Below are 26,562 nucleotides of genomic sequence, written 5' to 3' on the forward strand. Positions count from 1 at the left end.
AAGGACAATGTAGCCCATGAATAATGCAACTAAAAAATTAAAACTAATAAATATTTTCCTCTGAGCTACGATCAACTGATAGTATCTTCTGGCATACAGATTATATTTGGCACAAAGATTGTATTCTCCAAACTTACCTTAAGACAGTAACTTTTAAATCACAAGGGAATATGGAGTTCATGTATCTCTAGTATTTTTTTTGCTATCATTTATGAGGCATTTATTATTTATACCTGGAAGAAGCATTGCATACTTGTGTTTTTGTTTTCCATTTCATGATTATGAGGAGTTGGTCTAAAATATTTGTAAGTCAAAGAACTGAGTTATTTCTGTCTTTGAAATACAAAGAAGACTAAATCTATATGCAGCTGTGTTTATGAGCATAGGGAGTTTTAATCTCGTTATTTGGTTTTGATAGCAATTTAGCTCATCTCAGAGAAAACGAAAGTGGGTGTTGAGTCATGAAAACTCCAATCAGCTTCTCTGGTTCTGGACGGCGGCGGGGACTAGCACCGGCCTGCAGGCCCGTGGATCGGGCCCGGGCGGGTGGCAGGCATCAGCCGGGCAGCCGGTGGGGTGACAGTCCTTACTGGATCTGCCTGGTTCTCAGCACCCCATGCCGCGGCCTCCGTGGCCCACTGCACCCTCTGAGCCATTCACCACCCTGGAGCTACTGAAGCCCTCACCCCCGGTCTGCTCCTCGTTTTGACTTAGTGTCTCCAGCTCTGGCAGTGCTTGGCACCCCGCTCCTGCGGTGATTAAATCCTGTGCTCTTCTGTGCATGAAGCCGCACGTGGACTCAACATGAGCGAAGTTTCCTGCAAAAAACGGGCTATTTGGAGTGGTATTTCATGGCGGTGGCCTTTTTGTCAGCACAGAGAAGCAAAGATCCAAATTCCCAGGTTGGAGCCTGCATTGTGAATGCTGAAAATAAGATCGTTGGGATAGGGTAAATGGAATGCCCAATGGGTGCAGCGATAACCAGTTGCCTTGGAGTAGGACAGCGGAGAATAAGTTGGATACCAAATACCCTTATGTGTGTCACGCTGAGCTGAATGCTATCATGAACAAGAATTCGGCGGACGTGAAGGGCTGTACTATCTATGTTGCTCTGTTCCCATGTAATGAATGTGCTAAACTCATCATCCAGGCAGGTATAAAAGAAGTGATTTTCATGTCTGATAAATACCATGACAGTGATGAGACAAGAGCTGCAAGGCTCATGTTTGAGATGGCCGGGGTTAAGTTCAGGAAATTCTTACCCAAGTGCAACAAGATTGTCATTGACTTTGATTCAATTAACAGCCAGAAGAGTTAGAAGCCTCAGTGAGTTCTCTCTTCAGGAATTGGGACTTTCCTCTAAGATGTTGCTGATGTCTTTCATCTGGAAGTTGCACATAACTTTTTAATAGCCCAAGTAGACGTCTAAAGAGTACACAGCCTCAAGTCTCTCTTGGGACCCTCTCATGACATGCAGTCCACATCTGTTTAGACTATTGATTTAGGATTGAAAATGAGGGCCTGTGCTGTGGGGCTGGATCTCGGGTGTCCCCTCCTTCATGATGCGTCTGGCTGGGAGGCTGGTGGCTCTGCTGTCCACTAGGTTTCAGTAGTCACTCCTCATGTAAATAATAGTTGGTTCTTAGCGGGGATGAGCAGACAAGCTGACGTGAACATCTGGCCCAAATGAAGCATAGCATGTAGTGGCCTTGGAAAAAAAGAAAATCAAGCCCGAATGACAGTAGCATTAAAGTATTTAGTGTAGAGGGAACCCCCCCCCCCCATCCACGCACCCAGAAGAACTGGATAGGATGGCACAGCTGGTCTGGCAGATGATCAGTGCCACTGAGCCAGGGATATCTTCTCTGTTCTCGCCTCTCCTGTCACACACCAGGGAGTGGCGTATTATCTCTGGGGGGGGGAGCCCTGGGGGTTTGGCTTATCATCTTGGGTTTGTTGGTCACATAGAACTGTTTGGTTTAGTCTATCTGAGTAATGAGTTGTTCCCAGAGGAGGCAGCTGGTCCCTTTCTCTAGGCCACGCCCCCACTGGGATTGCAGTTGCAGTTGTGTGGATGGGAGAGGTGCACCGTCTTCTCCCACTGCTCCTTCTACTGGGTGGTGCTGTCTCTACTGCACTTGCCAACATAGGTCATTTCCAAGGGTGCTCCACAGCCGGAGAGTAAATGCATTCCTGTCCTGTAAGTGGGTTGTGAGAACTTCTCCACGTTGCCCAGTTACCCCTCGACCTCCCCACCCCTTCCCAGAGGCTTACTCCCCACTGTTGGGGATTGGAGCTCATTGGTGCTTCCTGAATGCTTTGGCCTAATCACTGTAAGCGGAAAATAGGAGCCACGTCTTATCTTTAATCTCATTTAATCTTTATTAAACATGTTCAGTACTTTTATTGAGAAAATGGTTTCTTTATCCTAAAAATTACCTTTTTTAGAGTGCTCTTATGTTTTCATGAGTTTTTATTTTTGTCTCTGAGGTTTCTTTATATGCTGTATTCCAGGGCATCTTGTGAGTTGGCTCCCTACCAATATTATTAAAATCTTATTAAACTCTAAAAAAAAAAAAAAAAAAGAAAAAAACCCCAATCAATTATTTTTAGCATGCCTCTTAATTTTTCTATCCCTGTTTTCTTGTCTTCTGTTCCTGAGTCTTGAGCAGGTAACCATTTGAGGGGATGTCATCAATAGATGGGCCATAGAGGAAGTGTCAGCAAACACAAAAAAGCAAATCCGGCCATAACTATATAGACTGTCCACCCGAACTGTTCGGCCTCGTACCCATAGATAAATCCAACTACTGCAGAAAAAAGAATAATTCCTTGAAACATCTGTTCAGCTAGCTTTTGTCCCTTGTAATCCATCTGTGTGGGGAGTGCATTGAGATGTGCCAGCATGGTTAGCTCAGAAGGTGGGCAGCAAGGCGAGGGCGAACGCCAGTGAGGAACTGCAGCGGTCCGAATTGGACACCTAGAGTCAACTATCTCTAGTATTTTTTTACTTTCCTTTTTAGAAATCTATGCTATCAAAACCAAAATTTGGAACTCCATAATCTGAAATGCTGATTCTAGTTATAATACTCAAAAACCTACTGAACTTTTTTAAGTACTTGGTCCTAAGATAAAAAACTATCTTAAAACATTTATCAGTAAATGCAGTTTTTCTAACACTTTAAGAAATAATCATTTGCCATGTAGAACACAGGGATTAAATATTTAGGTTATACTTCTCCAGAAATTTTTTCTAACCACTGAGTAGATCCCTGTAAAACAGATGAAAGAATAATAACCTTTAAATATCTTAGCATTAGCCGGGCGCAGGTGGCTCACACTTGTAATCCTACTAAGGAGGCTGAGATCTGGGGATAGTGGTTCAAAGCCAGGCCAAGGGCTGGGAAGGTGGCTCAGTGGTAGAGCGCTTGCCTTGCATGCATGAGGCCCTGGGTTCCATTCCTCAGCACCACATAAGCAAAAAGAAAAAAGCCGGAAGTGGCACTGTGGTTCCAGTGGCAGAGCACTAGCCTTGAGCTGAAGAGCTGAGGGATAGTGCCCAGGCCCAGAGTTCAGGCCCCACGACCAGACCCCCCCCCCAAAAAAAAAACAAAAAAAAAAACAAAGCCAGGCCAAGCAGGAAAGTCCCTGAAACTCTTAAGTGGCACTGTGGCTGAAGTAGTACAGTGCTTGTCTTGAGCTGAAGAGCTGAGGGACAATGCCCACAGTTCAAGCCCCATGACTACCAACAACAAAAATCTTAGGATTACAAATATAAGACACAGCCTTATAAAATAATAAATATAAAATATGTAATAGAGCTAGTCAAAAGAATTAGGACCGTCTAAAAATGTACTCAGAATAACTAATAAATGAATATTTAAGATGTTTATTTTGATTTCTCCATTGCTTGCTATAATACATTTTAATCTCCATTTAATATTTGAGGTTTTGTAGACATTTTGAGTAACTATCCTTCAGACTTGTAGACCTCAACAGAATCTTAAAAACCCAAATCCAAATCTAAATTGCAAGATTTTAGGAGTTAAATAAAACAAGTTGTCACTTTTATTTATATGCGTTCAGTTTATACATATTTGAATCTTCTTTCCAATATGAACACCAAATTTAACTTGATCATTTTCCTTCAAATACAGCTGTTCACATATCATACTGTAGTTCCTTCCTTATAAAAAAAGATAAAAGCCATGTAACATTAATTCAGTAAAGCTGTACCCTTCATTAACAGCATGAAAATATGGCTTGATGGAAACTTCCCAGGATGTTACTATCAGAGCTTTGTCTGTCCCACATGCTAATGCACTGAAATAAAATATTTAAAATATAGATACATATAAAATTATTCCATTCTGTCCATGCCCATGAAATGCTTTCTACTTCAATCCTTAGAATTCTTGGAACTGTGAGCATATGCTGATCAGAAATGTAACCTCTACAAAAGCTTCCAGAAACTTACAGGAAAAAAAAATTTATCTTCTAGTTTAAAAGTTGATTGGTTTGCCAAATGATGCAGCCAGATTTGCCTCTCTAAAAGCTTCTGATAAGGTCTGCAAAGGAAGAAATGTAGAATTAAAAAACACATTTTGATGGGGTAGAAGAAAAATGAGATACCCATTCTGTACGCTGCTAATAATTACCGGATGTGCATGACAGACTCTAGCTACATCTTCACACGATGCACCATACTCCAGAGCCAGAGCAGCTTCATTTACCATCTCTCCAGCACCCTTAAAATAAGCCAAGAAGAAATTAACCTTCAGGTTAATAAACAGCAATGATTAATAAGAGACTGGCTTTGAGAACTTAACATTTTCTTAAAACTATTACAGCAGTTGAGGAAGAGTAAGGAAAGCATAAAAGGTGACAGAAGAGCTTGGATTCATGTCAGATAGTCTAGATGGCTAATCCTGCTGCTCTGCAACCTCAACCACACATTGGCTATATGTGCTTCAGTTTCTTTACTTAAAAAATAGCACCTACCTTACAAAGTGGCTGCAAAACTGAAAGAAGGCGAACATGTGTATACTTAGGAAAAAGTAACTAGAAACACTCAAATATTCTATTCTCTTTCAGATGCCTGTATGGAGAACAAGTTTTACACTTAGTGCTGTCTTAGGGCTTTCCGTAGGAGGTGACAGCTGAGCTGAGGCCTGAGCAAGAACAAGTCAGACAAAGGTCTGGAGGCAGAGCTTTCTAGGTATAGGGTACTTTAAGCACAAAGGCTCTAAAAAGTGAACACACTTGGTCTTTTAAGGCTACTTGAGTAAAAACTGATACTGATGTTAAGTGAAATGAACCCCAAGATAAGGACTCAAATGTTTTTTCTTTCTTGCGATTGTTTCTAACATATTTATAAGATGATTTCTTTGTTACTTTGTATGTCCCTCCCCCACGGTATAAATCCTGCTCTTACTTTATTTGATGTTGGGATAATTTGTGGAGGGGAAGGGAAAAAACAAATCGTTTAAATAGGGATACAGGTGGATCCATTGCAACAATGAAATGTATAAGTCATTATGTTGAAAAATAAACTTTACAACTTTGGCGGGGGAGTGGGGGGGGGGAGTGGGGAGGGGGACATAGGAAGGGATGGGAAGGGGAGGAGGCAACAATGCTTGATAAGAAATGTACTCATAGGGCTGGGAAGGTGGCTCAGTGGTAGAGCGCTTGCCTTGCATGCCTTAGGCCCTGGGTTTGATTCCTCAGCACCACATAAGCAAAAAGAAAAAAAGCCGGAAGTGGCGCTGTGGCTCAAGTGGTAGAGCACTAGCCTTGAGCTGAAGAGCTGAGGTACAGTGCCCAGGCCCAGAGTTCAGGCCCCATGACTGGACCCAAAAAAAAAAGAAATGTACTCATTACCTTGGGCATGTAATTGTAATCCCTCTGTACGGTATTTTCACAATAATAAAAAAAAAGACTGATATGGCAAGAAATTAATGAGCAAAGATGGGGTCAGAAAGGTAGGCAGGGCAGAATATATTCAGAGAAGCCTCAAATACAAATCTCAGGTTGAAAAATACTACTGCAAGGTTTGAAGTGGGAAAGTGGCTTGGTCTGTTTTAGAAGGGTAACCTAGCTGAAGTATAGAGAGTAGATGATATGGCAAGCAATACTGCCAAGAGTACTAGGAGGCGCCCTAGACAAGCTAGGCGCTATAGCTCAAACCTGTAATCCTAACTACTCAGGAATGAGACAGAGGATCTCCAGACTGAGCAGAAAATTCTGAGACTCCCATCTTCAATTAACAAGTAAAACACTCTCATCTGGAGGTGTGACCCAAGTGGTAAATACTAATTGTAAGCAAGAGTACAGGGTAAGTTCAAGCCCACACACACACACACACACACACACACACACACACACGCACGCACACACACACACACACACACACAATGCATCATATCAAACAGTCAGTAGCAAGATCAAGATGTAAACAGGTAGTATAAAATTAACTTATAACTATTAATGCTTTCCAGAAATCTTAATGGTATATTTATCTGCATTTAGAATACTCACTGGTCCTAAAATATGTGCTCCTAGTATTCTGTCTGTTGATTTGTGTCCAAGAATCTTCACCATACCATCTGTGTCAGCATTTGTCTTAGCTCTGCTATTTGCAGCAAATGGGAATTTCCCAATTTTGTACTCAATACCCTGTGAGACAAGATAAGAACCTACATAAGCAATGAATAAGTTCATTTTCTATCATTTGTTCAGAAAATAAATCCCAAGGAAGAAGATATTTACACAGCATACAGAAGCAACAACTAATGTAAGCAAATATATATGTTGGCCTGTATGTCTATAAAAGTGTGGTTATATTTCAAAGCCAAATACAAAAGCTGTGGAGTTTTTTAAACACAGGTAGCTTATTCTTCCCTACTTTACTGCTGGCAGATCTAAGATCTCTTTATGATCTCTTTATGATGCTAGCAGAGGGAAAAAAAATATAAGACAGTGTACTCTACAGTAATTAAAAATATTAATGCAAGATGCCCTTTCTCAGCTACTACTGTCAATAGCTCAACTCTGCATGATGGGGTTAACTCCATCCACATTTAGGATTACCTCTTCCTTCAACTGCTCTTCTGATTTGCCAACCCAGGCAACTTCCGGATGTGTGTAAATCACTGATGGCACACAGTTGTAGTCGATGTGCACAGCACCACCAGCCATTCCTTCAACACAGATGATGCCCTCATCCTCTGCTTTGTGAGCCAACATTGGACCAGCGACCACATCACCAATAGCATAGATACTACACAGAGATCAAACCAAACAAAAAGTGAGCTTCTGAAATCAAAGGTATTTTACTTACACCACCAGAACAAAAATATGCTTTGAGCTACTAAGTGCTCCCAAAATATTTCAGAGGCAGCTCTTCTAAAATCCAAGTTCAGATTCTTAATCTTGGAGCAATGAAAATAGTTATATTTAATTAGATTTATCTTTTAATTATGTTTTTTCCCAAAGCCAAGACATTTTTTAAGCATGACACAAATCTTATTTTCAAAATAGTGTGTGAAATAATACCATTTAAGAAAGATATTCAAAATGCAGAAAATATTCTTAATTTAAAATCGCAATAATTATCAAAGATTTTTTGGGGGGCGGGTCTGGTCGTGGGGCCTGAACTCTGGACCTGGGCGCTGTACCTCAGCTCTTCAGCTCAAGGCTGGCGCTCTACCACTTGAGCCACAGTGCCACTTCCAGCTTTTTTCTTTTTGCTTATGTGGTGCTGAGGAATTGACCCCAGGGCCTAATGCATGCAAGGCAAGCACTCTACCACTGAGCCACCTTCCCAGCACTCAAAGATTTTTTTTGAGGGGGGGGTCCAGTCGTGGGGCCTGAACTCAGCCTGGGCACTGTCCCTCAGCTCTTCAGCTCAAGGCTAGCGCTCTACCACTTGAGCCACAGCGCCACTTCTGGCTTTTTTTTTTCTGCTTATGTGGTGCTGAGGAATCGAACCCAGGGCCTCATGCATGCAAGGCAAGCGCTCTACCACTGAGCCACCTTCCCAGCACCTCTCAAAGATTTTCAAAGTTGGGGCTGGCAGCACCCAGGCCCAGAGTTCAGGCCCCACAACCAGATCCCCCCCCCAAAAAAAAGATTTCCAAAGTCTTCCTCACTATTACATTTTGTTGTCGATAATTACATAAAATGATGACCTGGCTGGAAATGTTTGCATATATGACATTGCTAGTATAAAGTAGTAGGAAAAGTTAAGATAATTACCGAACTTACTTTGGAATTTTGGTTTGGAATCTGCTATTCACTGGAATTCTACCTCTGGGATCTAGTTCAATTCCAAGCTCTTCTAGTCCCAAATTCTGAGTAAAGGGTCGCCGGCCAATACAAACCAAGAGTACATCACATGTGATAACTTCAGCTTTATCACCAGCAGCAGCTTCAATGCTAAATAATGAGCAGAGTTTAACTCGTAAACACAAGTCTACATAGTTTATGACAGAGGTAACATTTTAATATTTCAAACTTTTCAAGGACTAATGATATTTCTGATAATAAAGAGTCATTATGAAAACAAGTCAAAACAGGCAGTGAATTTAATTCATCCAGAAGGAAAACTATTCCATCAGTTCAAAGAAACAGATGGACCTGGAAAAAATTATGTTAAGTGAAGTCAGGTCCAGAGAGACAAAGGATGCATGTTTTATCTCAAATGTAGAAGCTAGATCTGGTTTATAAACGTACAAGTACAGAGTTGTATACAAATATACATAAACGGGTTAACCAAAGTATAATATTTATAGGGAAGAATTCAAACAGTGCGATTCCTTAGAAAAACTCCAACAAGGAAGTGGCGCTGTAGCTCAAGTGGTAGAGCACTTGCCTTGAGTTGAAGAGCTGAGGGACAGCGCCCAGGCCCATAGTTCAAGCCCCACGGCCGACAAAAAAAAAAGAAAAACTCCAACAAAATGAATACCAGGAAACCAGAACTTGAAAGGAAGGGGGAGAATACATATCCTATCGAATAAAACTGACCAGGAAGTTGGTGGCTCGAGACTGTAATCCTAGCTACTCAAGAAGCTGAGATCTGAAGATTGTGGTTCAAAGCCAGTCTAGGAAGCAAAGTCAAGACTCTTATCTCTAATTAACCACCAGAAAACTAGAAGTGGTACTGTAGCTGAAAGTGGTAGAGTGCTAGCCTTGAGCAAAAATGCTCAGGAACAGCCCCAGGAGCTGAGTTCAAGACCCACAACCAACAAAAAGAAAACTGATCAGAGTACCAGTGGCATGCCTATAATCCAAGCTACTCAGACAGCTGAGATCTGAGGATTGTAGTTCAAAGACAGCACTGACATGAAAGTCCATGACACTAACCCAAAAAAGCCAGAAGTAAAACCATGTCTCAAGTACACCTCAAGCATAAAAACCTCAGGGTCAGGACAAGCACAAAAAAAAAAAAAAAAAGGAAAAAAAATTGAGAGGGGTTTGGGAGGGACAGGAGCGAATAAATGGTGATGATGAAAGGGCCAACATCAATCAAGATGCACTGTATTCATAAACTCATTTGACTGATTTGAATGATGACTTCTTTGTATAACTAAATAAAATATAATTAAAAACACTGTAATAAGATGTTTAACAAAGGTTTGGAAGGATGAAGAGATGAAGAAAAGATGAAGATCAATATATCCCTATATACATACTACTTGGAAAAGGTGGGAAGGAGGGAAAAGAACATGGTGGAGGTGGAGTTCAAAGTGCACTATGTATATGTATGGAAATATCACAATAAAACTTCCACATATTGCAAATGTATTGTTAATTCAAGGCAGGAATTGGTGGCTCACATGAGTAAGCCACATCAGGATGCCTAGACCTAGAGAAGCCAGCTTGGGGAGAAAAGTCTGTAAGCCATCACCTCAAGTCAACTGGCAAAATGTTGTGAAGGTGTGTGGCTTAAGGTAGAACTCCAGCTGTGAGGAAGAAAACTGAGTGAGAGCACAAGGCCCTGAGTTCAATTCCTGTCTTACATGGCACAGGTAGGGGTGAAGGGTATTTGGAAAGGAAGAGAATTCCAAGTTTGCATAGTAGATTCTATCTCAAAGAAACAACTTCCTTAAAAAACAAACAAACACAGATACACATAGATTTCATGGCTAAGGACATGACTTGGTGGTAGAACAGTTGCCCGGCCTAACATCACAAAGCCCTGGCTTTGATCTCTAGCACCAGCATCACTACTACACCCAAAACCAACACCACCACCAAAAATCTCAGTAGGAAACATCCAGCACTAGCTGAACACACTAATACTGTCCTTAGCCAAGTTATTTCATTAAATTGCCTAAGTATTTAATAGAGTGCCAAATAAACTGATAATATTGATTTCCTCATGTGTGGGTCTAATTTGTATTATGAAAACATGTTACAATGACATCTAACTAAAATTTCTAGCACTAAATTAACTATTGATAAGCATATTAAGCAACAGAATGGCCTTCAGTTATCAAAACTATGTTTATTTATCTGATTTTGAAAACCTGAGTGTTTCTTAAAGAAACAAATATGATATATCAAAAACAAATGTAACATACTTACGATACATCTATTTTTCCATCTGACTTCTTGGTGGCACCCGTGACCTTGGTATTCAATTTAAATTTAAAACCTTGCTTTTGAAGTACACGTTGAAAGGCTTTAGATATTTCCATGTCAATTCCAATTCCACCTACATGACCCAAAAATTCAACTGCTGTCACATCCGCACCAAGTCTTTGCCAAACTGAACCCTGGAAACAACAATCCAAAAATAACCCTGATAATCATACAGAGTGAATGTCCACATCGAATGTTTACTAAATCATCTTAAATAAATCATCTTAAATAATATACTGTATACATCCTTCTTTTGCTAATGTTTTCATTAGCAGCTTGCACTTAACCTGGGGTCAACAGGTGTTACTTAATACACTTACTCTCTTACTCAACATTCACTGGGCTCCTAGTGCACACTAGACACCTCTCAGCCTCTAGGTATGTTAGTGACAACAATAAAGCTCCCTGAAGAAGAAATGGATAGATAAAATTTACCCTAGATGACAGAACAGTGCTATGAGAAAAGACAGCCAACTGAGATTACTGAAAGAGGACTGAAACCTTCAACAGTGTGATTTGCAAAGGCTTCACTGAGTGAATACCACTTGTACAAAGACTTGAAGCAGTGAAAGAAGAGAATGAACAGACAACTGCCAGAAGAGTGTTAACTGGCAAAAGGGAAAAGTTAAGTCCAAAGGCCCAGGGAAGAAAACTAGGCTCTTACTCCTAATACACACTGGTGTTAATTCAAACTAAAGTGTTTTTTTCTCAGTATTTTACCCATTAGCATAATTTCTGAATTATATATAAAGCTACATGTAAGCAAGATGAACTTAAGTTTACTACTGAATTAAATATGAAACACTAGGAACAAATCCTTGGGAAAAACTTATATTAAAAACATCTAGTAGGAAGTGGCGCTGTAGCTCAAGTGGTAGAGCGCTCGCCTTGAGCTGAAGAGCTGAGGGACAGCGCCCAGGCCCAGAGTTCAAGCCCCACGACCGACAAAAAAAAAAAAAAAGAAAATCAAAATAACTAGAAAGCCGGGCGCTGGTGGCTCACGCCTGTAATCCTAGCTACTCAGGAGGCTGAGATCTGAGGATTGCGGTTCAAAGCCAGCCCGGGCAGGAGAGACCGTGAGACTCCTATCACCAATAAACCACCAGAAAACCGGAAGTGGTGCTGTAGCTCAAGTGGTAGAGCGCTCGCCTTGAGCTGAAGAGCTGAGGGACAGTGCCCAGGCCCAGAGTTCAAGCCCCACGACCGACAAAAAAAAAAAAAAACATCTAGTAGCTAGGCACCAGTAGTTCACACCTGTAATCATAGCTACTGAGGAGATTTAGATCTGAGGATTAACAGTCTGAAGCTAGCCCAAGCAGGAAACTCTGTGAAACTTATCTCCGATTAACAACAAAAGCCAGAATAACAACAAAAGCCAGAAATAGAGCTATCGTTCAAGTGGCAGAGTGCTAGTCTTGAGCAAAAAAGCTCAAGGACAGTGCCCAGTGTCAATCTCCAGGACATGCGTGCGTACACATACATACACACACAAACACACACACACACACACATACACACACACACACACACACACACACACACACACAATCATCTCATAACAAAACTACCTGAGTTGGCCTTTTCAATTAGGTTTGTACATTCACTTTATCAATTTCATTTATTTTGTAGATGAGAGCTAAATTAGTAAGAGGTCATTAAAAATCCAATAATTACATACAAAAATTAACTCAATCGAGCACCTTTGGCTCACACCTGTAAAATCCTAGCTACTCAGGAGGCTGAGATCTGAGGATAGCAGTTTGAAGCCAGCCTAGGCAGTAAAGTCCATGAGACTCTTATCTCCAATTAACCACCAGAAAACCAGAAGTGGCTTTGTGGTAGAGTGCTTGCCTTAAGCTTAAGAGCTCAGGACACACCCAGGCCCAGAGTTTAAGTTCCACAACCAATTAAAAAAAAAAAAAAAGGCAAAACAAAACAATAAAAATTAACTCAAAATGGATGATGGATCTAAAATCTAAGACTACAAAACTTTTAGAAGAACACCCAAATATAATCTCTGATACTGGAAGCTGGCAAAGATTTCTTAGACACACCACCAACAGCATAATTCTTAAAACAAACCAACAAAACATGATAAATTAGACTTCATCAAAACCGTATTCTCAGAAGTGTTAAGCACAGGAAAATAAAAGCCACAGACTGGGTTTGGGAATGTGGCTTAGTGGCTGAGTGCTTGCCTAAGCATGCATGAGGCCCTGGATTCAATTTTTGAGTACCATATAAACAAAACAAAAAAAAATTTGTATTAAAAAAAAAGCCACAGACAGAGAGTGAACAAATGCAGCAGTGGTGTTCACTAGACACTATGTTGAAAATGAACTATACAACCTATAGGTAGGAACAGGAGGGAAAAACTGGGAGAGTAAGGGAAGGAATAACATTGTCCAAAAAGAAATGTACTCTTTACCTGACTTATGTAACTGTAACCCCTATGTATACCACCTTTATAATAACAATGAAAAAAGATAAAAGATAATAAAACTCTCTAAACTCAATGATTAAAAAGCAAACGAACTTAATCCCAGCTACTCAGAAGGTGGAAATCTGAAGCTCAGCTTGTGGCCAGCCTAGGCAAAGACACAGAGAGAGATTCCATCTCAATAAACAGGACTTGGGGTACAAGCCTATGATTTGAACTACATTAGAGTAAAAAGTAAGTAAAAAGATCTCAGTTTAAGGCCAGGCCTGGGGAAAAATGGAAGACTCTTATCAAAAGAGGGTTGGGGTGTGGTTCAAACAGTACAAGGCCAAGTCAAACCACATACCTATTAGATTGAAAAGTATGTGAAAGACAGATGATAAACACATAAAACTCAAGTAAATCACTAAAGAAATGTAAATTAAAACTGAAATGAGATAGTGCAGAACACAGTAGAATGGTTCAAATAAGGGTTCAAATAATCCCACAGAGCCCATGGTAGAGCACCTGCCTACCACTGGCCTACTACAAGGCTCCAAGTTCAAACCCCAGTACTGGCAAAAAAACTAAATGATTACCATTCAGATTCAGTTATCACTAAAACTCAGTTCTTGTCTTCAACGATCTTGAAGGAAGGTCAAAAGTAAAAGCCAGGCACTGGTCTCTCTCACCTGTAATCCTAGCTACTCAGGAGGCTGAGATTTGAGGATCGAGGTTCAAAGCCAGCCTGGGCAGAAAAATCTGTGAGACTCTTATTTCCAATAAATTATTCAGAAAAGGCTGGAAGTGGCGCTGTGGCTCACATAGTAGAGCACTAGCCTTGAGCACAAAAAGGCTCTGAGTTCTGCTGAAGTCTGAGAACAAACATTTATACAGGCACCAATCTAGAGGGTCTGATTTCCTTCAGGTGCAGTTAACACCCTGAGAATAGTATTTTAAAAAGGAGACAGCTGGATTCAACCAAGACAAGTTTGCCAAGCAAGTTATGTCAGAAAAGTATCAGATGTGAGGAACAATGGAATCAAACCAATTAGGAAATCGGTCAAGAGATAGGAAAACACAACAAAAAGCAGGGGATTTCTGGACTAGAAAGTGTGCCAACAATGAAGAATATAAAAGTATACTAGGTAAAGGAGTGACATTGTCCACAAAGAAATGTACTCATTATTTGACTTGTGTAACTACTGTCCCCTCTGAACATCACATTTATACTAACAATTTAAAAAATAAAAATAAAAAGTGTACTAGGAGTAGTAAATAAAGGAGACTGTGGTTAGAGAACACAGTATTTCAATTCATGATTTCAGAATAGTGTGATTCTTGGTGATGACGAGATGGGATAGCCCTGGGAGAGGATACCCACAACATAGTAAAAGGATTAATGGAGATACATGGAAGTTGCTGGATGGACAAGAAGGAAGAACAAGTCAGGCAGAAAGACAAAAGAACAAGGTGCACAGAGAATTGTAAATGGTTTGGCATGAATTTCCAACACATGTAAGGAAGACTCGTATCATGTATGTTGTACAGTGTGTGATTTTTGCTCAGAATAAGAACTGTCATATAATGTTGAACGCTGTGTCAAATTAACAAAGAAATCAGTATCAAAGAACAGAAACAGAAGCAGATTATAAAATAAAAGACTATCCTAATAACTAATGATTACCTCAAAGTTGTCTTGGAAGAAAAAGTGCACCTGCTATTACCAACAATGTTTAAGCAAAGCACAAGGCTGACTAACCTAAGATGTTATAAAAGGAACCAAATAGGGCATTAAGTCCCTTCCAAGTGATTAAGAAACAGAAAGACAAAACTTACCAATTCTTGGCTGGGGATGTGACTTAGTGGTAGAATGCTTGCCTAGCATGCATGAAGCCCTGGGTTTGATTCTTCAGTACGATATAAACAGAAAAGGCCCGAAGTGGCACTGTGGCTCAAGTGGTAAAAAGGTAGCCTTGAGCAAAAAGTAGTTCAGGGACGGTGTCCAGGCACTGAGTTCAAGCCCCAGTACTGGCAAAAAAAAAAAAAATGTAAAAACACACAAAAAAACTTACCAATTCTACACCAATCACACCTGCACCAATAACAACCATCTTTTCTGGAACTTTTTTTAATGATAAAGCACCTGTAGATGATACTATTGTATCTTCATCAATCTAGAAAAGCAAACACGCAACCAAAATTATTTGGAAAAATCCAGTCATTTACTAATTAAAAATCACTAAAAGTATTCAGCTACTTGTTTTTTTTACATACTCAATTTTATCAAATCAGTTGAAAATGTTAGAAAAACTTTTTTAAAGACCAAATACAGTATTTAAAAAGTAAAATATATTAATAAAAATGCTACCCTTAAATTTTACCATTCCACATTCCAAAACAAAATGATTTAACTTCACCTTGAATTCAAATGTTTAATAAAATGTTGTCTAGTGAAAATCAATGCAGGAAAAAAATGGGAAACTTTCCCAGGCTGAATGATTGTCAAAGTACAATATTCTGATCACAAATCGCACTTAAAATTCATGAACAGCATAAAGTGATTTACAAAACTTAGGTTAGCAGTTGTATGGAATAAAGAAGCATAAATACCGTGATGCCAGGAAAAGGAGTAACTTCTGAGCCCGTAGCTATAAGAATGTTTTTTGTATCAATAACTTGAGTGCTGCCATCGGCTTTTGTAGCTGTGACCTGATTCTTGCCAGTTATCTTTCCAAAGCCATTGACATGAACAACCTTTGTAAAATAAATTTTTATAAATTTTCAAAGTTTAAAGGATTCTTTTGATTAATATACACAGATAAAAGGAAAAATGCTCTGTAATTTCTAATATACTTCCTTCATAAACACTACACATGTGGCAGCAAATAGTTTTGTTTTTTTTTTTGCCAGTCCTGGGGCTTGAACTCAGGGCTTTGGCACTGTCGCTAAGCTTCATCTGCTCAAGGCTAGCACTCTACCACTTGAGCAACAGCATCACTTTCAGTTTTTTCTTATTTTGAGGAATCGAACCCAGGGCTTCATGCATGCTAGGAAAGTACTCTACCATTATGCTACATTCCCAGCCCAGCAAATACTTTTATACCATGCAAATCTAGTTCAGGTCAGCATTACTTTAAATTTACACAGCAGCCAAGTTGTTCAAATAGCATCACTCTTTAGCATACAGTGTTTGACGTACATACAAAAATCAAGCAAAAATGTGAACACCAACCTTATTTTGTTTGAATAAATGCGCAATTCCACCTGTTAAAGCTTTTACTGCAGTACTCTTCTGTTCCATCATCTTCTCTAAATTCAAGTGAACTCCAGACACTGCAATTGGTCAAAGAAATCTTAAGTCCTTAGCTAAATTTTTGAAACAATGTAGTATTTTTTATTCATTAGGTTTGAAAGATTTCTGCTTAATGAATTATTTTTTTAAATTATATAATTTCAGCTGGGCATCAGTGGCTCATGCCTGTAATCCTATTCAGGAGGCTGAGATCTGAGGATCACAGTTCAAAGCCAGCCCAGGCAGGAAAGTCTGTGAGACTCTCATCTCCAATAAACCACAAGAAAACCAGAAGTGGAGTTGTAGCTCAAGCAGTAGAGTGTTCTCCTTGAGCTGAAGAGAGGGACAGTACTCAGGCCCAGAGTTCAAGCCCCACGATGGACAAAATATATATATATATATATATATATATAAAATCATATGGAATTATATTTAAAAAGTACATAAAATTTTAAAAAGAAAAAAGGCTGACATCACCATGTAACAATAACAGAACCTATCAAACAATGTTAAATGTACGTCTTGGATAAAAATGTAGCCCTAAACAAAATATTATGGTCTGGGATGTGAGTAAAGTGGTAGAGCCCCACCTAGCAAACACAAAACCCTGAGTTCAAAGCCCAGTACTACCAACAAAAACACTGTAATGAACATGTCCCATGGTGACACATTCTGTGCCCTTCTTTTATAATGGTTATTACCCAGTGGACATTTAAAGTACAATGGCAAAGTAAAATAGTATCTAACTTTTAAATAAAGGGAAATGCTAAATTTCATAAAAACAAAAACTTAAATGTATATTTGAATTTCAAGTATAGAAATTTAATACAACAGTGTTTCAATCAACTATTAGATTTTAATCCCAACTCAGAAGAAAACTCTGAAGCAACCATGTTAAGATAAAAATTCTTAACTCAATAGAACTGTAGAGATAAAATTGTCTTAGCAATCAGTTCATGCAACCAACACAGACCTTAGAGGTAAGGAAATAGACTAGATGATTTCCAATTTACCGAGGTCACTGAACTAGAATGTAAAGCCTTGCCAACAATATGTGTCTCTTTTTTTTGGTTGGTCATAGGGCTTGAACTGTAGGCCTGGGCGCTGTCCCTGAGCTCTTCAGCTCAAGGATAGCTCTCTACCACTTGAGCCACAGCACCACTTCCAACAATGTGTGTCTCTTGACTATCTCTTCTGACTTCTAACTCATGAAGTTATACATATTTGCTTTGGTGCATGCACACACTGTTTTTTTTTTTGGTTGGTTGTGGGGCTTGAACTCTGGGTTTGGGCACTGTCCCTCAGCTCTTCAGCTCAAGGCGAGTGCTCTATAGCTTGAGCCACAGCACCACTTCTGCTTTTCTAGTGGTTTTATTGGAGATAAGAATCTCATGGACTTTCCTGCCCAGGCTGGCTTTGAAATGCAATCCTCAGATCTCAGCCTCCTGAGTAGCTAGGCATGAGCCACCGGTGCCCAGCTACACTGGGTTCCTCATGCATAGCCCTTTCTTATAAGTCTACAACTATAAAGAAACTAAGTAAGAGTAAGACCCCAGGGTATATTTTGTCTTTTCTAGAACAGACTATGCTTCTGGAATTATTTTTCAATAACAGCAATTGGAGAGAAAAGATGAAAACAACACAAAAACCTATGGCAGAAGGTAAGACATACCAAATTCAAATGTTATGAAATGTACTTCTACTTTTCCTCTAAGCTTTACCTTTCTCTTACTCTATCAACAACTTAGGCAACAGGTCTTCCTTCCTTAACCTGTTTACAGACTCAAGAATCCAGCCTTCCCAGTGATCCCTAGGTATATGTGGCCTGAAAACCAACTCTCTGCTCACATAAAACACACACACACACACACAGCAAACTGCAAGCAAAGACTGTAAAGGAACAAAAGATAATCTAGATCTAATATAAACTCATAAGTCTCTAATATGAGTTCTAAGAAGAACTCAAAAATTTCTCTTTATTTTTAAGATTCTTTCTTACTTGTCTCTCACTATTTTCTTATATGATACACATGGCCAAGCTTGTCAGTAGTACTGCTAAAGTAAAGTATACTTACTTTCAATTCCCCTAGATGCAAAATCTTTTCCATGGGCCATATGGTAATAATGAGAGTTATTCAATAAAGCCTAAAGGAAATAAGGCAAAATTATCAAATCTTCAGATTCTCTGCAATCAAAAGGCACTTATATGACATAATCAAGACACTCTCTACCTCTCTATATGGACTAGTACAAGACTATTACAGTTGCATAAGACTATCAGTTTACTCTTTGCTTATGTAATCAATTGAAGGCAAATTCAACCAACAGGAATGAAACACAAAATCAACTTCATTTTCTTTAAAAGCTAGAGCTTAAGAACACCCTTTAGCATGGCAGGCAAAAAAAAGTAGTCATGCTTACATACATAAAGATGTAAAAGAGGAATTTGGTAATTATCTGAATTATCTCTTTCATTGGTAATGGAAAACTAAAGAGAGAGAAAAAAAAAGGAATGTCATGGTCATGGTCTGAATGGAAAAACTAGCTATTCTTACACACGTAAAATGTGGTAGGCTAAAAGTGACAGCACTCTATTAAATTTTACAAAGAACCGGGCGCTGATGGCTTACGCCTGTAATCCTAGCTACTGAGGAGGCCGAGATCTGAGGATCATGGTTCAAAGCCAGCCTGGGCAGGAAAGTCTGTGAAACTCTTATCTCCAATAAACCACCAGAAAATAGGTAGTGGCACTGTGGCTCAGGCAGTAGAGCACTTGCCTTGAGCTGAAGGGTGCAAGGACAGCGCCCAAGCCCAGAGTTAAGCCCCATGACTGACAAAAAAAAATAAAATAACATAAATTTTACACAGAAAAATAAGCTTTTAAAATCATACCGTTAATGTTATTCTAATAATCTAGTCTCAATACATCCTTATAGTTGTGGCTCATGGAAAAAAATCTCTGGCTATTCAAAACATACACTTACCTTAGAAGGAATACAACCAACATTCAAGCATGTTCCACCGAGTGTTTCATTTTTCTCAATGCAGACTGTCTGTAATTAGAGCAAACACTTAGCCACATACAACCTAAGGAACTTCAAATCCCAATGTAACAGTCCTCACTGTCCTGCAAAGCAGGCCACTGGAACTGTGCTTTTTCATAGATTTACCTAACAGTTGTTTTGGGTTTTTTTTGACAGTCCTGGGGCTTGAACTCAGGGCCTGGACACTGTCCCTAAGCTTCTTTTGCTCAAGGCTAGAACTCTACCATTTGAGCCACAGCACCACATCCATCTTTTTCTGTTTATGTGGTATTGAGGAATCAAACCCAGGGTTTCATGCATGCTAAGCAAGCACTCTACCACTAAGCCACATTCCCAGCCAACATAACAGTTCTTTAAAATGTTTCATCTGACTAAGAAAAATTGAGGTTCAAGTGGAAACCCTAGAGCCCTTAGTGTTTGATTTGGTGTTTCAAAACCAGTGGAAAGGCCTGGGAAGTTGGCTCAGTGGGAGAGTGCTTGCCTCACATGCATGAGGCCCTGGGTTCCATTCTACAGCAGGACATCAACAGAAAGATGCCAGAAGTGGCACTGTGGCTCAAGTAGTAGAGCACTCGCCTTGAGCTAAATAGCTGAGAGACAGCACCCAGGCCCAGAGTTCAGTCCCCATGACTGACCAAAACAAACAACATGACAACAAAAACCAGTAGAAAACCCTGGGTACTGGGTACTTCTTCAGTAATCCAGTCAAGAGACAAGAGTCCTTGCATTTACTTAAGTCAGTGATTCCTGGTATCCTGGATCTGTTACTAAACCTGCCTACCTCACTAGTTAATGATTTCTTGTTATCCATCTTCGAAATGTGTTTTTCTGTGCATTTTCCCCATAACTCCCTTAAGAAAGCCCAGGGCCAATCTGAATTTTTAAATGTGGAGATTGCAGAAGATACCTTCAGTTTTTCCAGCTCAGTTGGTTAACCCATTCCTTGCCCCATGGTGTTTTGAATAAAAGATTATATGGGGACTGGTGGCTCACACTCATAATCACAGCTACTCAGGAGGCTGAGATCTGAGGATCAGGTTGGAAGCCAGCTGGGGCAGGAAAGTTTATGAGATTCACCTCCAATTAACCACTAGAAAACACAGTAGAGCTGTAGCTCAAAGTAGATGAGAACTAGCCTTGAGTACAAAACCTCAGAAACAGCGCCCAAGCCCTGAGCTCAAGCCTCACAATGTTAACACTGCATGGGCATATTCTTTATCCACTGACCCATAATCTGCTGGTGGAACCAGCAGTAAATTATTATAAAAGATGTTTTCATTTAATATTACTATTCTTTCCTTTTTCTAGGTCTGCAAAGGGGACTCGAACTGAGCACCTGCATCTGCTTTCACTCACTGGCTAGAGGTCTACCAAATGAGCCATGGCTTCAACCCAACATTACCAGTCTTTTCTTACTTCTATTATAGTCTTTCCAAGACTGATTGGAAGCTAAAGGAAAACTCTGAGAAGAAGAAAAATAGTAAACTTGATTTTCCATTCCATATGACCAAACATATAAACCTTCTCTCTACTAGTTTCAAACTTACAAATAATTTGCACAGTTAAAAAAATTTGCACTTACCTAAGGTCTTTTGTAAATATGGTGAATTCATTACATCATACAAAAACAAAATTAACACTAACATTAAACCTTACCTTAAATCCTAACTGGGCAGCTTTGATGGCAGCAACATATCCTCCAGGACCAGAACCTATCACTGTTACATCAGCATCAACTATAATAAAAAGAAATCAATATGAAGCAGTAACTCTTGAAATATTTACCAAAAATAGCTCTTTGGAAAAAAAAAAAAAAAAAGCTTGATATTTAAACACTCAAGAAAATACCCAATTTAAATACTCAAAAAAACTCAGCATTTTCTACACAGTATATTTGTTCATGACACTTGATGTTAATAAAAGTTACACTCATTTTGCTGGGCTCACACCTGATATATTAGCTACCCAAGAGATTGAGCTATGAGAATGGCAGTTGGTATTTCTTTTTTTGGCCGGTTGTGAGCCTGGGTGCTGTCCCTCAGCTCTTCAGTTCAAGGCTAGCGCTCTACCACTTGAGCTACAGCACCACCTCTGGCTTTTTCTGCTTATGTGGTGCTGAGAAATCAAATCCAGGGCCTCATGCATACAAAGCAAGCACTCTACCACTGAGCCACCTTCCTAGCCCTGAGAATGGTGGTTGAAAGCCAGCTCAGGTAGGAAGAGTCCATGAGACTTTTATGAGCAATTAACTACTAAAACAGTTGGGAGTGGATAATGTGGCTCAAGTGGTACAGCATTAGCTTTGAACACAAAAGCTCAGGGGTAATGCCCAGGTCTTGAGTTCAAGCCCACGGATGGGCAAAAAGTTAGAAATAAAAAATAAATTTAAAAAATTACATTTTAAAGGTTCATTTCTAGGGGCTGGGAAGGTGGCTCAGTGGTAGAGCGCTTGCCTTGCATGCCTGAGGCCCTGGGTTCGATTCCTCAGCACCATATAAGCAAAAAGAAAAAAGCCGGAAGTGGCGCTGTGGCTCAAGTGGTAGAGCGCTAGCCTTGAGCTGAAGAGCTGAGGGACAGCGCCAAGGCCCAGAGTTCAAGCCCCATGACCGGACCCAAAAAATAAATAAATAAATAAATAAAGGTTCATTTCTATTACTTTATATTTCATTTTCAGTTTCTACTCGTTATTGTATATGGGAATATAATGACTTTTATAATATTAACTTTATATTTAGTGACCTGGCTAAATTCTACAATTTTATTTAACAGTAACTGACAGGAATTTAGGGAGAGTACAAGACAAGTCTGCATGAACAGAAGAGCCTTCATGGACTTCAAATCTCAGCTCTGCCTCTTAGTTGTGTAAACTTGGCCAAGGGACTTAACCTTTGTGTAAGGAGGATGGCAAGCCTGGCATAAATGGGACATTTCAAAGAAGCAAGAGGTCAGACAGATCAATAGAATACAGTAGCCCAAAGCACCTACCAAGTGAGCAGGAGAGCTAAAACTAATAAGGTTTTGACTCTTACCTAGTGATCTTCCAGTTGTTTAATGAATTTCAGTCCTTATTAGTTCTGGCCCGCTTTTCATTCCTCAAATATACTATGCTCCTTTCCATATTAAAATATTCCTACATACTGTTCCTTCTACCTGGAACACCTCCACCCACTCCCATTCCAACCCTTTCAGAAATCAACAAATATCCTTAAGAGAGAATTCTGTGATCATTTCCGATCCATATACAGATTTCAGAGTCCCTTGTGCTTAGCTTGTGGACCCCTTGTCAGCTGTATGTTAGATGTTTACCTTCCCCCACTGGACTTGGGCAACTATAAAAGCAGGGTCATGTCTATTTGGTTTACTGATATAAACCAGCAGTTAGCTAGAACATAGACATTAAACACCTGTTGAAGTAAAAATTGCAAAGAAATAAATCAATTATTCAAAATAAGTAACCTTAATCTAAGTATATCTATTCCTATCATGAAAAGTAAGGTCATATCTAACAGATTAAAAACTGCAAATCTTGATAAACTTGGATCATAATAACACTTTTAAAAACTCGCAGAAGGGGGCTGGGAAGGTGGCTCAGTGGTAGAGTGCTTGCCTTACATGCATGAGGCCCTGGGTTCGATTCCTCAGCACCACATAAGCAAAAAGAAAAAAGCCAGAAGTGGCACTGTGGCTCAACTGGTAGAGCGCTAGCCTTGAGCTGAAGAGCTGAGGGACAGTGCCCAGGCCCAGAGTTCAGGCCCCACGACTGGACCCCCCCCCCCCAAAAAAAAAAAAAACTGGCAGAAATTGTAATAGGAATTGTATATAAGCATGTAAGCTTAACTGAAAAAGTCTAGGTGCAACAGGTAAAAGAATTCTTCTGGGGCTGGGAATGTGGCTTAGTGGTAATATGCTTGCTTACCATGCATAAAGCCCTGGGTTCGATTCCTCATACCACATAGACAAAAAATCCAGAAGTGGCATCATGGGTGCCATGGCTCAGGGACAGAGCACAGGCCCTGAGTTCAAGCCCTAGGTCTGGCCGGAATAAAAAAGGGGGTGGGGGGCTTATTATTCTAATATCCTCTTGCTTTTGCTTATTATTCTAATATCCTCTTGCTTTTATATTAAAATATGAAAAAAACTAGCAGTTTGACTAAAAACAATTGTACTGAGTACTTACTTGATTGATCTGCATAAGTTCTCAGAGGCACTGCAGAAACTCCCTGTAGGCCATGAGATATTCGACTGAAGTGGCCTCTCTGTGGGGGAAAGGGATAAGGGAGAAAAAAGAAAATGTTCCATTGTGTTAAATAAAAACTCAAATCCTAAAACTATTGAGAGTTGATGAAAACATGACAATTCTGAGCAAATACGTCAAGCACTGATTATTAGTTTATCTTCTATTGCCACGTAGAAGTAACATATCAATTTCTCCTCTAGCATTAACTATTATTTAAACTTCACAATCTCAGCTTGTCATTTTTACCTTTTTATTAGGTTTGTTTTGAAAACCATTTCATATTTAAACTAACAAAAATGTATCCAATGGTTTCAAGCTTTGCTAACTTTCACAAAGTATGCCTTACTGTTAGTGCCAGGACTATAGTATAAGTGATGAGTTCAAGTATTCAAATAATCCACATTAGGATAATCTTTTTATAATTACTGTTTTTCTAATTCTATTTGCTTCTTTTTTTTGCTTTTTGGTACTGGGGAATCAAACCCAGGACCTTGAGCTTGCTGGACAAGTCCTCTTTAGCTTGTTTCCTCACTCTACAGTATGTAACAGTCTGTACTTACCTGGACCAATCTTCCATGTTCCTGAGCCATCAAGTAGAAACAACAAATTAGACAAGGTTACTAGAAAAATGCACTAATAATGTACTCACTTTCTAAAAGAAAGTTCCATCACAGTTGTGCAATCTCTATAAAGACCTAAAGCTACCCTATACTAAGCAACAGAGAGAGACAAAGAAAAGCAAATAGTTCCTGCTCCTGTCACAGCAGACATGTGAGAAGCAGTAACAAAACCTACACTGTTCCATATGAATTTTTGGATTGCTTCTACTTTATTGAAGAATGAGGTTGTGATATTGATGGGTATTGCATTGAATTTGTAGATAGCCTTTGACAGTATACAATGGAATGCTATGCTTCCATTAGAAAGAATAACACCGCCCCATCTGGCCCCATCTGTTAGGAAATGGAAAGACTTTGGAAAAAATCCTATTAAGTGTGAAGTAAGCCAGACCCAAAGAAACATAGGTCCCACAGTTTCCCTTATTTGCAATAGTTAGTGTACACCTATATCTTATCAGATGAACAGAATAGCTCAATGGCTATGAACACATGACCATATAAGATGATGCTAAGTGGAATGATGCTAATGTACTATGTGATTTTTTGTTTGTTTTGTATGTTCTTCCCCTTATGGTATATCCCGTTGTCACTGTGTTTGATTTTGGTACCCTGGTATTGTATATATGTTTATTGAATTAGGGAATGGAAGGGGAACAACAGAATGGTGAGACAAAGGACAAGGGGGGGACCAATGCGACAGTATGTTGGAAATGACCTGTACAATTGGCAGGGGGGCCTAGGGGGAAGGGAAAGGAGATAATTGAGGGAAGGAGTAACAAGTTTGACAAGAAATGTACTTATTACCTTACTTAAGTAACTGTATGTAACCGCTGTATGCATCACCTTGACAATTAAAAAAAAAGGCAGTAAAACATGGAGAAAAAAAAAATCTTACACGGATACAGTAAGGTTTTCTATTCCAACGGAACCTGGGGTCAGGATAGCAGGCCAAAGAGAAGTTGACTCGATCGAGTTTTCGCCATGTTACACAGTAAAATAACAGAAAAGCCAGACTGTCTTTAAGGACTCTCAAGGCCCGGCCACGATCCCCTTACCCAGTTCGCCTTACTTAGTTGGAAGGTGAAATGTTAAGAGCTGTCTTCGTGTGAACCGACTACAATTAAAAACATCTTCACGGAAGGACCTGAAGGGTGGCAACGGGGCACCGAAGCCGACAGGACCTGGGATAATCCCTGGGACCACCTGCAGGGACTGGCTGAGCCACGGAAGCGTGGCCCCGGGCTTACCTACAGAACAGAGGGGGGCTGCGGGGTCAGAACTGGGCTGAGGTGGAGGTCCGGGGGGCCGGGCCGTCTGTGACAACGGTAGTCTGCGTGTCCCGGGTCAAGGTGAAGGCCTGCGTGGGGCACGCGAGCCCACTGGCCCGGTGTGGGAGCGCAGGGGGTGGCTCTCGGCCTCTCACCGGCGGGGACGACCCCGGCCCCAGCCTGGGCCCACGCCCACCGCCGGAGGCCCAGCCGGGGCTGGCGAGCCGAGGCCCGGGCGGCCCAGGCCCCACAGCCCCGGCCGCAGGGGGTCCCGGCCCGGGCTCGCAGGCCCCCGGCCGAGTCCCGGCCCCGGCGGGCGGGCTTCCCAGTGCCCCGGACCCAGCACGACCCCACCCCGGCGGCCCTCACCTTGGCCAAGGTGCAGTACATTCGACTCCAGCTCTGCATGTTTCCTCAGGACTTTCCCCGTTCTCCGCCAAAGCTTTCGCCCCAGCTGAGCGACTCCACCACTTTTCCAAGGTCTCCCGGCCCTGCGCATGAGCGAGCGCCGGCATACGTCGTTACCTTGGAGTGACGTGATTGGCCCCGTGCGGTAGCACGCCCCGTGTCACACGCCCCGTGTCGTGCTACCGTCGTAAAGAGCGGGAGGGCTTTGTGGCCGCGAGGGCGGGGCTCGGTTAGGGTGAGCTTTCTGAGCTGCTGCGGAGTGTTTCTGCTTGGGGGGGAGGGGGGGGTAATCGGAGTGCCGTCTACTGCACAAGGCAGTCGCTTGCTGAAAAGCAAGAGAGGGGAAAAGAAGAGAAGGGGAAAGAAAAGGGAAGAGGCAGGCAGGGAGTGGGGAGGAAGAAAAGCTTCACCAGTGGACTAGGTGTTGGTGGTGCTTGGCCTTCCCTGACATTTTCCATAGGCATTCTCTGCCTTTATGGCATGCAGAGAAAACATTTTTATTTCTTTGTAAGAGCCAGGGAAACAGGCTACATACTCTTAAGACCTAGCAAGGGGAAGGTGACTGCAGTGCTGAGGGAAAGCCTTTGGTCTTAATTATTGCTGGCCCTTAAATGCCGGGTGAGAGAA

The 26,562-nt window shown here is 40.7% G+C and overlaps 1 protein-coding gene and 2 pseudogenes across 3 annotated transcripts; 1 reads left to right on the forward strand and 2 right to left on the reverse strand.

Moving 5' to 3' along the window:
• Positions 1-804: 804 nt before the first annotated feature.
• Positions 805-1,749, forward strand: LOC138809564 (deoxycytidylate deaminase-like; annotated as a pseudogene).
• Positions 1,750-2,424: 675 nt separating this feature from the next.
• Positions 2,425-26,039, reverse strand: Dld (dihydrolipoamide dehydrogenase). 3 transcript variants are annotated; one of them, XM_069996226.1, is made up of 15 exons: positions 25,897-26,039; positions 23,580-23,658; positions 21,059-21,138; positions 19,343-19,411; positions 18,434-18,503; positions 16,299-16,399; positions 15,677-15,820; positions 15,139-15,240; positions 10,588-10,778; positions 8,266-8,436; positions 7,090-7,279; positions 6,538-6,675; positions 4,659-4,748; positions 4,478-4,568; positions 2,425-2,565 (listed from the first exon to the last, which is right to left on the reverse strand). In XM_069996226.1, the coding sequence occupies exons 1-14, from the start codon at positions 25,933-25,935 to the stop codon at positions 4,503-4,505; spliced, it is 1,530 nt and encodes a 509-aa protein (XP_069852327.1). In that variant the 5' UTR covers positions 25,936-26,039; the 3' UTR covers positions 2,425-2,565; positions 4,478-4,502. The 3 variants fall into 3 exon arrangements, with proteins under 3 accessions (XP_069852327.1, XP_069852326.1, XP_069852325.1); XM_069996225.1 differs by lacking the exon at positions 2,425-2,565 and adding an exon at positions 3,870-4,186; XM_069996224.1 differs by lacking the exon at positions 2,425-2,565 and having other exon boundaries at positions 3,870-4,568.
• Positions 2,574-3,588, reverse strand: LOC138809566 (signal peptidase complex subunit 1-like; annotated as a pseudogene).
• Positions 26,040-26,562: the final 523 nt, after the last annotated feature.

Source organism: Dipodomys merriami, unplaced genomic scaffold (assembly GCF_024711535.1).
Source record: "Dipodomys merriami isolate MVZ:Mamm:240054 unplaced genomic scaffold, mDipMer1.0.p SCAF_5, whole genome shotgun sequence".
NCBI classification, from domain to species: domain Eukaryota; kingdom Metazoa; phylum Chordata; class Mammalia; order Rodentia; family Heteromyidae; genus Dipodomys; species Dipodomys merriami.

Excerpts from the sequence above, each read along its gene's own strand:
- Dld (XM_069996226.1), bottom strand. The coding sequence starts at position 25,935 with ATGCAGAGCTGGAGTCGAATGTACTGCACCTTGGCCAAG. Across the intron at positions 23,659-25,896 it reads TGTACTGCACCTTGGCCAAG|AGAGGCCACTTCAGTCGAAT; the intron begins GTGAGGGCCGCC and ends TTTCCCCCACAG. Across the intron at positions 18,504-19,342 it reads TTGGTTGTATTCCTTCTAAG|GCTTTATTGAATAACTCTCA; the intron begins GTAAGTGTATGT and ends TATTTCCTTTAG.